The following is a 12833-nucleotide window of genomic DNA, read 5'->3' on the forward strand; positions in this document are numbered from 1 at the left end:
AGGAGTGTACTCGAGAAGGAAATCAGGATGGCAAAGGGGGGGATGAGCTAGTTTTTGCAGAAATGATTGAGAATGCAGAGATATTCTACGGGAAAAAGAGAGAACAGGGCCCCTCAAAGACCAAAGTGGACCTCTCTGTGTAGACTCGCAGGAGATGGGTGAGGGCCTCGATGAGTATCTCTCCTCTGTTTACACCTTGGAGAAGGACAAGGAGACTTTGGCTCTTGAGATAATGAGGAGGTCTTGGGGACAGGCTGCATTACAGCAGAGGAGGTATTGGATTTTTTAAAGTGTATGAAGGTAGATAAAGCTCCAGGGCCTGATCAGGTAGATCCGAGAACTCTGTGGGAGGCTAGAGGAGAAATTGCAGGAGCCCTGGCTGAGATACGTGCATCGTTAGCGACGGGTGAGGTGCCAGAGGACTGGAGGGTGGCTAATGTTGTGCCTTTATTTAAGAAGGGCTGCGAAGAAAAACCTGGGAACTATAGGCCAGTAAACCCAACATCTGTGGTAGGCAAGTTACTGGAGGATTCTGAGGGATAAGATGCACAAGCATGTGGAACGATGGGTTGATTAGGGATAGTCAGCACTGCTTTGTGTGTGGGACATCATGTCTCACCAACTTGATTGAGGTTTTTTGAAGAAGTGACCAAGAAGATGGCTAAGGCCGGTGGTAAATGTTGGGCTTTATGGGCTTCAGTAAGGCCTTTGATAAGGTTCCATACGATAGGCTGCTATGGAAAGTCAGATCAACTGGGAGCCAGGGAGAACTGGCTAATTGGATACAAAATTATCCGGATGGTAGGAAGCAGAGGGTGATGGTGGGGGTTGTTTCTCGGACTGGAGGCCCGTGACTGGTGGTGTGCCTCGGGGTCGGTGCTGTTTGTCATCTATATCAGTGATTTGGATGAGAATGTACACGGCACGGTTGGCAGTACAAAGTGTTGAGAGTTATCATTTACAGAAGGGTTGTGATCAGCTGGGCCAAGGAATGGCAAATGGAGTTTAATTTGGTTAAGTGCAAGGTGTTGCATTTTGGGAAGATAAATGGGGGTAGGACTTTCACAGTGAACGGCAGGGCCCTGGGGAGTGTTGTCGAACAGAGGGGTCTTGGAGTTCAGGTACATGGTTCCCTGAAAGTGGAGTCACAGGTCGACAGGATGATGGAAGGGGGCTTTTGGCCCCCTGGCCTTCATCAGCTAAGGCACTGAGTATACACAGAAGTTGGGACGTTACGTTGCAGTTGTACAAGACGTTGGTGAGGCCAAAGCTGGAATATTGTGTTCAGTTTTGGTCACTATGCCGCTAAGCTGGAAAGAGTGCAGAGGAGATTTCCGAGGATGTTGCCGTGACTCACGGGACTGAGTTTTGGAGAGAGGTCGAGCAGGTTGGGACTTCTTTCATTGGAGTGTAGAAAAATGAGGAGTGATCTTATAGAGTTGTATAAAATTATGAGGGGCTTAGACAGGGTGAATGCACAGTCTGCTTCCCAGGGTGGGGAATGAAGAACTAGAGGACATCGGTTTCAGGGGAGAGATTTAATAGGAACCTGAGGGACAACTGTTTGACTATGATGAGTAGAACGGAGGTGTCATTTGAGGGCAGCATTCTGTTCCTCCCACTTGGGCAGTGACTGGTTGGTGGTGTGTGTCCTCAGTACGACCACAGTCCTCCTCTCAGCCTGTGCTCTGTACTTTGTAATGAGATTCCATTGCACTGCACTCTACACTAAAACGGGAAATACATTGCACTGAGGGAGTTCAAGTCTCCGACCTCAGGAAAGGAGCTTAACCTTGAACACAGACACACTGGCTGGGGGTACAGATACAGGACACCTCGCTCAGACCGCAAGGTTTGATTAAACCTGCTCATTGCGCTGGACTGGACACCCAGTGGCAGTGTAGCCATCTAATAAAGCCGTCACTGTCTGAGGTATAATGATCCTCGGTTTATTGAGATACAGAACTTATACACAAAATGGTACAAATACAGCAAATGGTCAAACTAGAAAGCATTACAAAAATTGGAAGGACTCGGCGACTGCAGAAACCGAGCTCCCGCCTTCGTGAACACATCACACTTCCCAACCCAACTTCCAGCTCATTTCTCAGCTCAGAGTGAAGGAACGGAGCAGGATTCAGACCAGCTCCGTCGATTGCCAGGAGAGTGCAACACTCAGATAAGCACCAATGTCCTCGTCCTCTCGGTGACACTTGGTTCGGCTCAGGCGGCGAAGGAATAACCCAGTCCGACAACACAGTCTGAAATGCCCGACGCAGGGAGTTTAATCGGCACTGAAGAGCACTCTGTGTCTGCCTGAATATGACACAAGGCTCCCCTGTACTCAAACCGGTTCGTTCTCCTACCAAACACGGGACTCACCTCGTGTAAAACACAGTATCGATTCACCTGCCCCTCCCCTCCCCCCTCCCCCCACTTACAACTGAAGTAAAACACAACCTGAACAGAATAAGGGATGGGGAAAGTTTGCTAAAGTTTTGATATACTCTGAATGTCCGTAGCTGTGTGGGGGGAGCGCGGGACGCCCCCCCCCCCCCGCCCCCCGAGGTCTCGGTCCTTATCGCGAGGAGTTGGAGCTGGATCTGCTGCGGTGGCGCCGTCTCCCCGGAGACCGCGAGCGGGATCGCCTGCGGACAGGAGAGCGCCTGCGGGGTGACCGGGACCTGCAGTGGGAAATAGGAATATTAAACCAGCTCAGTGCCCTTCGCAGCAGAGGGAGTCCAAAGCCAGAGATCAAACCGCAGCCCCGTCACTCACCTCCTCCTCATCCGCGGGGGGGTTCTGCGCCACATGGGAGGGGGCGGCGGCATCCTCCGCGGTGGGGTGATTCGCCGTGGCAACGGTCTGGGCCGCGGAGCCAACACCGCAGTGGCGGTAACTTCCTGCCCGTCGATCTGACCTGCAGATTGAGGGAAGAGAGCCGCACATTGAGAGCACAGCTCACCAGTGAGGTCGCCGCATCCACTGCGACGGTGGGACACAGACGCGTAGCTCCTCATTGCCAGCCCCCAGCCTCCCGGCAGAAGCTCAGCCTGCTCCACAGGCAGGAGGTCTGGGGCAGGACGGGAATCCCCCGGCTTCCGATTCCCAGTGCGGACAGGCATCCGACCACAGAGTGTGGGAGCACCAGGAATTGGGGAGCAGTGGGAGCTGGGCGGCGGGAGACACTGACACACACTGCCCCAAGGGGGAGAATCCATGCACGTTTGAAGCAAACCCCTGGACAGTGTTAGTTACAGGGCTGCTGGTTAACCAGTGGTTCCAGCTGTGAGCTGCCCTGGGTGAAGCCAGCTCCGTGTAACGCCAGCTGTTACCTCCATCCATGTGCTTTAGCGCCTTCTCTGTGTCGTCCGGATTCTCAAACTCCACGTAGGCGTAGCCCTTGGACAGGTGAGGGTGCAGGCGGTCCAGCGGCATGTCGATCAGTTTGATTTTCCCGTAGGTGGAGAAGATCTCCATGATGTGCTCCTGGTCAGAGTGAATGGGAGAGAGATGGAGAGAGTCACGGACTAACTCCAAGTCATCCACACAAACCAAACTACCACTTTCACAGACTTTCTGGTTTGCCCTGTTCCAGGAATCTGGAGGATTGGTTAGTGCTGGGACGTCAGGGGTTAACACCAAAATCAGTTCCTGTCCCAATCACCACCCCATACAAGCAGCAAACCCAGCCTGTGTTCCCCTCCTCTTTAATCACCAGTTTTCACTCCCTCCCCATTCTCCCCAGCTCCCTACAACTACCTTCCAAACATTCCTCAAACATTGAAGCAGCTTCACTTGTTTGGAACCAGTTTCCTCCATCCTGTCCCGGGGAGCTGTGCTGGGCACCATCGGGCAGTCACACACAGATCCACAGCACCCTATAGGTCACTTCCTCTGTGGAGGAGGCCCAGGGCTCCTGGCCCCACCTCTCCCTTCCAAAGATGCCGTAACTTACTCCACGTGACAAAGGTCAGCAGCTATTTGGCAGGGGAAGGTCTCACTATCGAGCCCTGCCCGCTATGGAAGAAACAGTTGTAGGCCATTCAGCCCCTCAAACACATCCACCTTTCAACATGACATCTGCCCTTTTACCTCAGTCCCACTTTCCTGCACTAACCCCACGTCTGTCAATCCCTTTAATCCCCAAACCACAGGCGCAGTCAGGCCTCGCTAGGTCAAGCTGTGGAAAATTCCAAAGTCCTCAGTGACACTGGGAGAGCTGCCAGCGACAGCCTTCACCTGGGCAGGTGCTTCCAGGAGTCAGGAACTTGGGAAGATGGGTTTGTGGGAAAGAGGTGGACCAAGAGAAGGAACAAATGAAGTTGGACCATTCCCCTCCCTGTACAATGTGTTACCCGGTCAGGGGAGCAGGCACAGGGACTGGGACAGGCACCTTGGTCACATTCCTGGTCAACCTGCCGATGTGCACTTTGGTGGGTCGGGGGGTCGGACTTCGCTTCTTCCTCTCCTTGTCGTCCCGCTTTGGAGATTTCGATCTGTCAGTGCAATGAAGAGGTTATGAGTACACACGACACAGGGAGCCATTCACCACCATAAGCAAATGTTGTCCAGTTCACTCCTGCCAAGTATTCTGAAACAGCCTTGGAGTTAACTATGTTATATGCTGATGTTCCATTTTAGAACAAAAGAACAGCGCATATAATTCCTCCCAGAGCAGAGCTCACTGTCCCAAACCTCCCCCCAACAACCCTACACCCCAACCCCTCCACCCAGATACCCTGCATTCACGACCATATCAATGGGTCTGAGGACAATGAAGTACAGAAGACGAGAGCCCTCTAGTCATGAGCAAACAAACCACATCCACAGCACCTCCACGGCCCACAATGAAAGTCACCTGCAGGAGGGGCTACCGCAGCCCAAACATGCTGCAGTTCCAGCAGGTACGAGGGTTCACCCACCGGAGCTGGTGACCAGCAGTCCTGTTACACACCACAGCTGCAGCAAGAGGACGCCTGCACCTCCTGCCGCAGTGAATGTACATGGGAGACAGAGGAACATGTCCCAGCGAAACACAGGCAGCATGGTAACTGCCCAGAACTCAGCAAAGACCAAACAACTCTTGCCTGCACCCCGCAGCTTCACCGTCAAAACCCACTGCTCCTGGATACTTGACGGCTCAACCTGCAGCTTAAACGTCTTAAGGTGCACGATAAAACCCTGCATCAACAGGGAACAGCACATCGTACTGTTCCTTTTAAACATCATTAAAATTAAACAAATCTGCAAATCTTCGTTTTAAGTCACATGACTCTGGATCACCATTACAATGCCAGCATTTCATTTACAGATGTTGTTCTGCGAAGTTCAACAATGGATTTGAACACGTGAACCATTTAACGTCTACCCACTGACGATGCCGCTAGTGTAAGACAAACAAGAGCGGACCCTGACACAAAAACAAGGCTCTGACAAGTCTGAGGACTGCAGAGGTCGGCTGGACAGCCACGGACTCACTTTGACCGCGTGCGCCTCCTGTTGGTGTGCCGGCGCCGGGAGGGACTTGGAGATCCCGAGGAACTGCTGGAACTAGAACTACGGGAACTGCTGGAACTTCCGGAACGACTGGAGGCAGATGAGGAGCTCGATCCACTGCTGGAGGCAGAGGTAGAACTGGATCCCGAACTGGAGCTGGAACTGCAGAGACAACAGAGACGGTGATCCAGAGAGAGGGAGACGAGAGCGCTGGGCTCAACAGACAAGCCCAGGATCCACGACTTGCCGAGGCCCTTCCCTTCTCAACACAAGAGCAGAATAACATTCTATTCAGTTGTCCAACTGTACCTCTGGCACAGCAGGTATAGAAAACTAAAGACCAGGGAACCCACCAACAGTATAAACCAGCGTAGGGCCATACTTCATGAGGAATCAGAAAGGTAAAGAGAAGTCATGAAATATCACTGGCAGACAGGATTGAGGCAAATCCGAAAATCATGTTGGAAATACATTAAGGACAAAGGAATAACCAGGGAAAGAGTACGGCCCACAAGGCAACCTCTGTGTGGAACCAGGGTAGGTGAGGTCCTAAATGAATACTTTTCATCTGTATTCACAAAGACTTTGTCAATGGAGGATTCAGCGAAAGGGAGGGTGCAATTCTCTATAAATAGAAAAGGTACTCGACACCTTAATGGGCTTAAAGGTGGATAAATTCCCAGGGCCAGATGAGATTTATCCCAGACTGCTATGGAAGCAAGGGAAGAGGTTGCTGGGACTCAGGTTCCAGATGACCAGGGGATGGCAAAAATGGTCCCTCTTTTCAAGAAGGGTATTAGGGAAAAGCCTGGTAACTATAGACCTGTGAGCCTAACACCAGTGGTATGGAAGACATTGGAAAAACATCCTGAAGGACAGGATTAGTGATCACTTTGAAAGGTAGGGACTGATCGGAGATAACCAGTATTGATTGTGCTAAGGGCAGGACTTATTTGACCAACCTGACTGAATTTTTTTGAAGAGATAACGAAGTATATTGATGAGGCAGCGCAGTAGATGTGATTTAGATGGACTTCAATAAGGCCTTCGACAAGGTCTCACGTGGGAGACTGGTCCAAAAGGTTTGGGACCATGGGATCTGGGGCAAGTTGGTAAACTGGATCCAAAATTGGCTTGGTGACAGGAGACAGAAGGTGATGGTCGAGGGTTGTTTTGTGATTGGATGCCTGCAACAAGTGGTGTCCCACAGGGATCGGTGCTGGGACCCTAGCTGTTGGTAATGTACGGGGATGATGTGGGCGTGGGCAAGGGAGGCGTGATCAACAAGTTTGCAGATGACACGAAGATCGGCAGAGTTGCTGACAGTGTGGAAGGTAGTTTCAGGCTACAGGGCGATATCGATGTGTTGGTGAAATGGGCTGAGAAATGGCAGATGGAGTTTAATCCTGACAATTTGGAGTTGATGCATTTTAGGAGCACTGATGAGGTTAGAACATCACCATGAAAGGTCCTTGGGAACATTGAGGAACAGAGGGACCTCGTTTCCAAGTCCAAAGACCCTCGAAGGTGGGAGCGCAGGTAGATAACGTGGCTAAGGCAGCACATGGGATACTGGCCTTCGTTAGTCGGGGCACTGAACAGGGAGGTTATGCTCCAACTTTATAAAACATCGGTCAGACCTCAGCTGGAGCACTGCCTGCAGTTCTGGTCACCACACTGTGGGAAGGACGTGATCGTGCTGGAGAGGATGCAGAGATTTCCCAGGATGCTGCCTGGGATGGAGTGGTTCAGTGATGAGGAGAGGCTGGGTCTGTTCTCGCTGGAGAGAAGGGGGTTAAGATTGAGGTATATAAAATTCTGAGGGGCACAGATAGGGTCGACTGCAGCAAACCTTTGCCTTTTCACAGGTGAATAAAACTAGAGGTCATACATTTAGGGTAAAAGAGTGGTAGAAGCAGGGTCACTAACAGGTTTTAAGAGGTGTCTAAACAAGCACTTAAATTGCCTGGGCACCGGAGACTGTGGGCTGGGCGCAGGAAGATGGGATCAATAGGGATAGGTGCCCACGTGGTGGCTGATGGCCTGTCCCATGCTGTATGACCACATCCAGTCTACATTCACCCCTCCGCCACGTGCCACCTTCCAGTCACGCCCCCAAACACAGGACGGGTCTGTGTCGATGACGTGCCGATCCAGTCACGGGCTAGGTTCATAGCCGGTGTCTAAACCACGCAACCACGGGCAGTCTGTAACAACAACTGTCATGAAAGGCACTTTAAATCAGCTACTGAGAATGTACCAGCACCCGAACTGCAGCTCCTGTACGGCAGGAAGCGGCCTCAGTCCGTCCGCTCTCCCTCTACCTGGTGCTGCAGCTCCTGTACGGCAGGGAGCGGCCTCAGTCCGTCCGCTCTCCCTCTACCTGGTGCTGCAGCTCCTGTGCGGCAGGGAGCGGCCTCAGTCCGTCCGCTCTCCCCGTACCTGGTACTGCTGCTCCCCGTTGAGGCGCTCCTCCTCTTACGGCTCTTGTCGCGCCCCCGATCCTTCTCACTCGACTCCTTGACGCTGGACTTCTCCTTCGTCCTGTCTTTGGACTTCTCTTGCCCGTGTTCTTTGCGCTTGGTCGGTGACGGAGCCCTGTCCAAAACAATCAGAAAAAGGAGTGGGTAAAGAGAAGTAGCAACCGTGAGAACAAGCTAACGAGGTCTGTGACGGACAGCACACACCCTGGGCAGGGCAACAATGCAAAATAGGAAGGTCTCAGGGTAGACCAATCTGCTCAAACACGGCACCCCTCTCAACTGTAATTATCGGAGGTAACTTTCATCTGCACATTGACTGGATTAGTTCACCAGGAAGGAAACCGTGAAAGAGGACGTTGTGGAATGCATCAAGGATTGTTCCTTGGAATAATGCAGTGCCAAACCTCACTGGCAACAGGGTATTTCACAGTTGATTGTGGCTAAGGAGGTAGCATTAAAGATCCAGGTAACGACGACGGTAGAATTCCAGGTGCAGTTACCAAAACCAATAATGGCGACTACAAAGGTGTGAAGGTAGAGCTGTCTCAAGTGGACCGAGAAATAGGCTAAAGGTCAGAGAGGAACAGTCATCGACACCGAAGCAGCAATTTCGTAATGATCAACAGAAAGAGGGGACACAACGAGAGAGATGAACCACTGTGGTTCATATCAAGAAAGCTCCATAAACAAAACCCAGAGCAAATTGGCAAAAGCGAGTGGTAGACCAGAGGACTGGCACTTGCCGGGAATCAGCAGTAGAGGACTAGAAGAGGGAAAAAACTGATTTTAAGAGTAAATTGACAAGTAATATCAAAACATACTGTTAGAGGTCTGTGGATATATGAGGAAAGGGGTGGCGAGGGTAAAGTGTGGGACTCCCAGACAGCGAGACCTGGGAAATGGTAACCAGAAGCAAGGAAACGGCAGATAATTTAAAACAATACTTGGCCTCAGTCTTCCTGGCAGCGGACACTGCAAATATCCCAAGGATAGCGGGTGGGCTAGTTTAAAAAGTTTCAAAAAGACAGTGTATTTGGATTTCCAGGGTGTTGAATGTTTGGAATTCTCTATCCAAGGCTAGAACACTGGTGCTACTTTAAGTGAAGGCAGATACATTTTTGGAAGATCGGAAAATTGAGAGCATTGGGGAACTGGCAGAGAGGAGGTGAGGCGTGCGGCAGGTCAGCCGTGATCACATTGAATGACAGGGCAGGCTTGAGGGGCCGACTCCTGTTCCCATTTGCCTGTGTTTATTCAGAATGGAAGGGAGATTAACACTGTAGACAAGGTCCCCGTCTCACAGAAGCAGACGAATCTACTCTCTAGCGCTGGCACCCAACCTCACCAATGCCCCAGCCCATCTCCTGAGCCTAGTCTGCCAGTTAATTAGGTCGTGACTGGTTTGCATGCCCCCATTTACCAAGCATGTTAACATTTAGGAAGCTGAGATAATACCACATCTCTGAAGCCTTACAGGACAGCAGCAGCATTATCACCCCACTCCAGGTCAGCATTCTTACCTTACCCAAACCAACAGCATGACAAGGTGCCAGACATGTACACAATCAGACCCAACCAAAGCACATACAACAATCACAGACTCCACAGGTCCTGCCAGTGTTGGCCACAGACAGCAGCTCAAACTAGATTCAGGTTTTGTCTTATTTTGCAGGAAGTCATGTTGCAGCTGTATAAAACTGGTTAGGCAGCACTTGGAGTATTGTGTGCAGTTCTGGTCGCCCCATTACAGGAAGGATGTGGAGGCTTTGGAGAGGGTGCAGAAGAGGTTCACCAGGATGCTGCCTGGATTAGGGAGTATTACGAATAAGGAGAGGGTGGACAAACTTGGACTGTTTTCTCTGGAGTGTCAGAGACTGAGGGGCAACCTGATCTTTCATCAGTACTTTAGTCAGGCTGCCCTTGGGAGTATTGTGAGAAATTCTGGTCGCCCCATTATAGCAAGGATGCTGCCTGGGTTAGAGGGTGTGAGCTATAAACTTCAGTTGTTCTCCCTAGAGCATCAGAGGTTGAGGGAGACCTGACAGAGATTTTTAAAATGATGAGAGACATAGATAGAGTAGACAGTCAGAGTCTGTTCCCCAGGGTAGAAATGTCAAACAACAGAGAACATGTTTTTACCATTAGAGGGGGTGGTTTAAAGGTGACGTGAAGAGCAAGTTTTTTTACGCAGAGTGGTTGGTGCCTGGAATAAGTTATCAGGGGTCGGAGTGGAAGCAGGCAGTTTGGTGGAGTTTAAGAGGCTTTTTGATGGCCACATGAATATGAAGGGAATGGGGGGATATGGATGATACACAAGGTCATTTAATATAAATTGGCATCAAGGTCAGCACAACATTGTGGGCTGAATGGCCTGTCCAGTGCTGGACTGTTCTATGTTCTATACAAAATGATGAGAGGCACAGAGCAGATCATCAGAATCCTTTTCCCAGGGTGGAAATGTCAAATGCTAGAGGGCACAGCTTTAAGGTGCGAGGGGGAGGGGGCATGTTTTTGTTTTTACGCAGAGTGCTGGGTGCCTGGAACAGGCTGCCAGGGAAAGTGCTGGAAGCAGATACAATAGCAACATTTAAGAGACATTTAGACAGACACAGGAGCATGCTGGGAATGGAGGAATTACAGCTCGGGGCAGGCAGATAGGATTAATTTAACTTGGCATCATAGTTAATACAGATATTGTGCTTGGGAATGTGGGCAGAGAAATAGCAAATGGAGTTTAATCTGGACAAGTGTGAGGTGTTGCACTTTGGGAGGTCAAATGCAAGAGAAAAGTGCCTGGTTACATTCCATGGTTAGACTGAAGGACCTGCTCCCATGGCGTTCTATTACATGTGTACGTTTTACCACGAGACAGCTAGAGTGAGAAATGAAACCAGTGGGGAAACTGGCTCGCTGGAGCTGAGATTGCACTCACAGCTAGAATGCAGACTCGTTACCCTTTTGACACAAGTTACACAGGAACAGTGTTGGACGCACGTCTGTGACCAGTTCTTTTGGACAATCAGTCAATAGTCTGTGTCCTCCTCCACACCACAAATATAAATAGAATACCAGTTGCGCATTATCCATAAGCCGTTGTGTATTTAATAAGTGAATCAACATAGGAGCAGGAGGCTGCCATTTGGCCCTGCTCCCCCACTCAACAAGACTATGGCTAATCCTCTACATCACTTTCCCAGCCTATGGAAATACTTTCCCAATTACTGAATGAGTTGCTGTGTTGTTCGAACATTTTTTCCGTGCTCAGAATTAACTGATTTACTGGTGAAATTTCATTCCCAAAGAACAAACTCATTTTAACTAATCCAGCGTCCACGAGCAGCTGATCACAAATCACACACAGGAGCTGCCAGTAACTCTTGGTCACAATCACCCAGTCACACTCCTCTCTGGATTTCAAAGATCCCACAGCAGGCTTGGGGAGCTCTTAGTTTCTCAGAAACAAGATTTATTGACAACACTCAATGTTCTCGAAGTACTGTGGAACCATCAGCCATTGTGAAAAATCTCATACCAACAGCGTAATCAATTTCCAGCAACCTATGGTGGAAAGTGTGCATGTCAGGCCAGCACCAGTACAATCCAGTGAGCTCAATGTCCAGTAATTTAGGAAATGTTATAGCTATTTTTTTTTTAAAAACTACTGAAAATGGAAACTTCATCAACAGCAGTGGAACCCAGTGTCTGGGACCATACAACTAGTGAACAATGTTTTGTGTGGCAGCAACTTTCTCTCCCTTATCCCTTGGTTCTAAAGTTTCAAATGCTCAGAGGGATTTATCATGATGGAGAGGTAATTTCTGTATAAAAAAGCTTCTGGCACAAATAGACCGTACACATCCACCATCAGATCTTGCCCCAAGGTGTTGTTTACAGAGGCAGACCCAAGAACACTCCGGATTTTCCAAGTCATTGAAGGTGCTGTATAAATGAAACTTGTTGTTACAGCTGTCGATAGCTGAATCCAAACATTGCCAGGCTTGCGGTGAGCAGTCCCCACCCACTCCACCAGAGATCTGAGCAGGCTGAAGGGAGTTCTTCCCCACTGTACTGGGGACCCAGGATACACTGGCCCAGCCTCTGCTCCTGGGAGTGGGAATAGGCACTTCACCAGCATTCAGAGGGCATGGACCCCTCCCCACTCAACACTCCCCCTGACCCCCTCCGAAACCCTCCCCCTGACCCCTCTCCCGACCCCCCTCCCTTCCCCTGAACCCCTCCCCTTGAACCCCTCCCCAACCCTGACCCCCTTCACCTCCCCCTGACCCCCCCTCCCCTCCAACCCTCCCCTGACCATCTCCCCACCCCCTGACCCCACTCCCCTGACCCCCCCCTCCCCGACCTCCTCCCCACCCCCTGACCCCACTCCCCTGACCCCCCCCTCCCCGACCTCCTCCCATGACCTTGACCCCACTCCCCTCCCCAACCACCTGACCCTAAACCCCCGACCCCACTCCCCTCCCGTGACCCCCTCCCCTGACCCCCAGACCCACCCCTTCCCCAGAACCCCTCCCTCGCCGACCCTGATCCCCGATGACCCCTGACCTCCCCGCTGACCCCTCCCCCTCAGTAACTGCGACCCGCCCGCTAGGCCTCAGGCTTCAGAGTACGGCGGGTTCCATCCTCCTGCCAAGGAAGGTTGATCCGGTTTACTGTGGCCCCGGTGGCCGAAGGCCGGGCTGCCCGGAGCCGGGGAAGCGGAGCCCGCGCCCCCCGGCCGCCGATGGAGCCGGATTCACATCCACTTACATCGCGCCCTCCGCCTTCCTCCGCGATCCCGCCGCCAACTCGTCCCGCGAATTTGTCGTCACCGACCCCGCGCTACGTCATCAC

At 51.3% G+C, this 12833-nt stretch overlaps 1 protein-coding gene across 1 annotated transcript; it reads right to left on the bottom strand.

The window, feature by feature from the left end:
- Positions 1 to 1928: 1928 nt before the first annotated feature.
- On the bottom strand, positions 1929 to 12806 carry rnps1 (RNA binding protein S1, serine-rich domain). The gene is made up of 7 exons (XM_052021491.1): positions 12750 to 12806; positions 7942 to 8097; positions 5482 to 5661; positions 4397 to 4499; positions 3336 to 3489; positions 2779 to 2920; positions 1929 to 2684 (listed from the first exon to the last, which is right to left on the bottom strand). Coding segments are annotated over exons 1-7 (843 nt in total). The 5' UTR covers positions 12752 to 12806; the 3' UTR covers positions 1929 to 2578.
- Positions 12807 to 12833: the final 27 nt, after the last annotated feature.

The sequence above is a fragment of the Pristis pectinata genome, chromosome 8 (genome assembly GCF_009764475.1).
Source record: "Pristis pectinata isolate sPriPec2 chromosome 8, sPriPec2.1.pri, whole genome shotgun sequence".
In the NCBI taxonomy this organism is placed as follows: Eukaryota; Metazoa; Chordata; class Chondrichthyes; order Rhinopristiformes; family Pristidae; genus Pristis; species Pristis pectinata.

Coding starts and splice junctions, on each gene's coding strand:
- rnps1 (XM_052021491.1), bottom strand. Junction 4,500..5,481: donor AGGAGGCGCACGCGGTCAAA/GTGAGTCCGTGG, acceptor TTGCACTGACAG/ATCGAAATCTCCAAAGCGGG. Junction 2,685..2,778: donor CCCCCGCGGATGAGGAGGAG/GTGAGTGACGGG, acceptor TTCCCACTGCAG/GTCCCGGTCACCCCGCAGGC.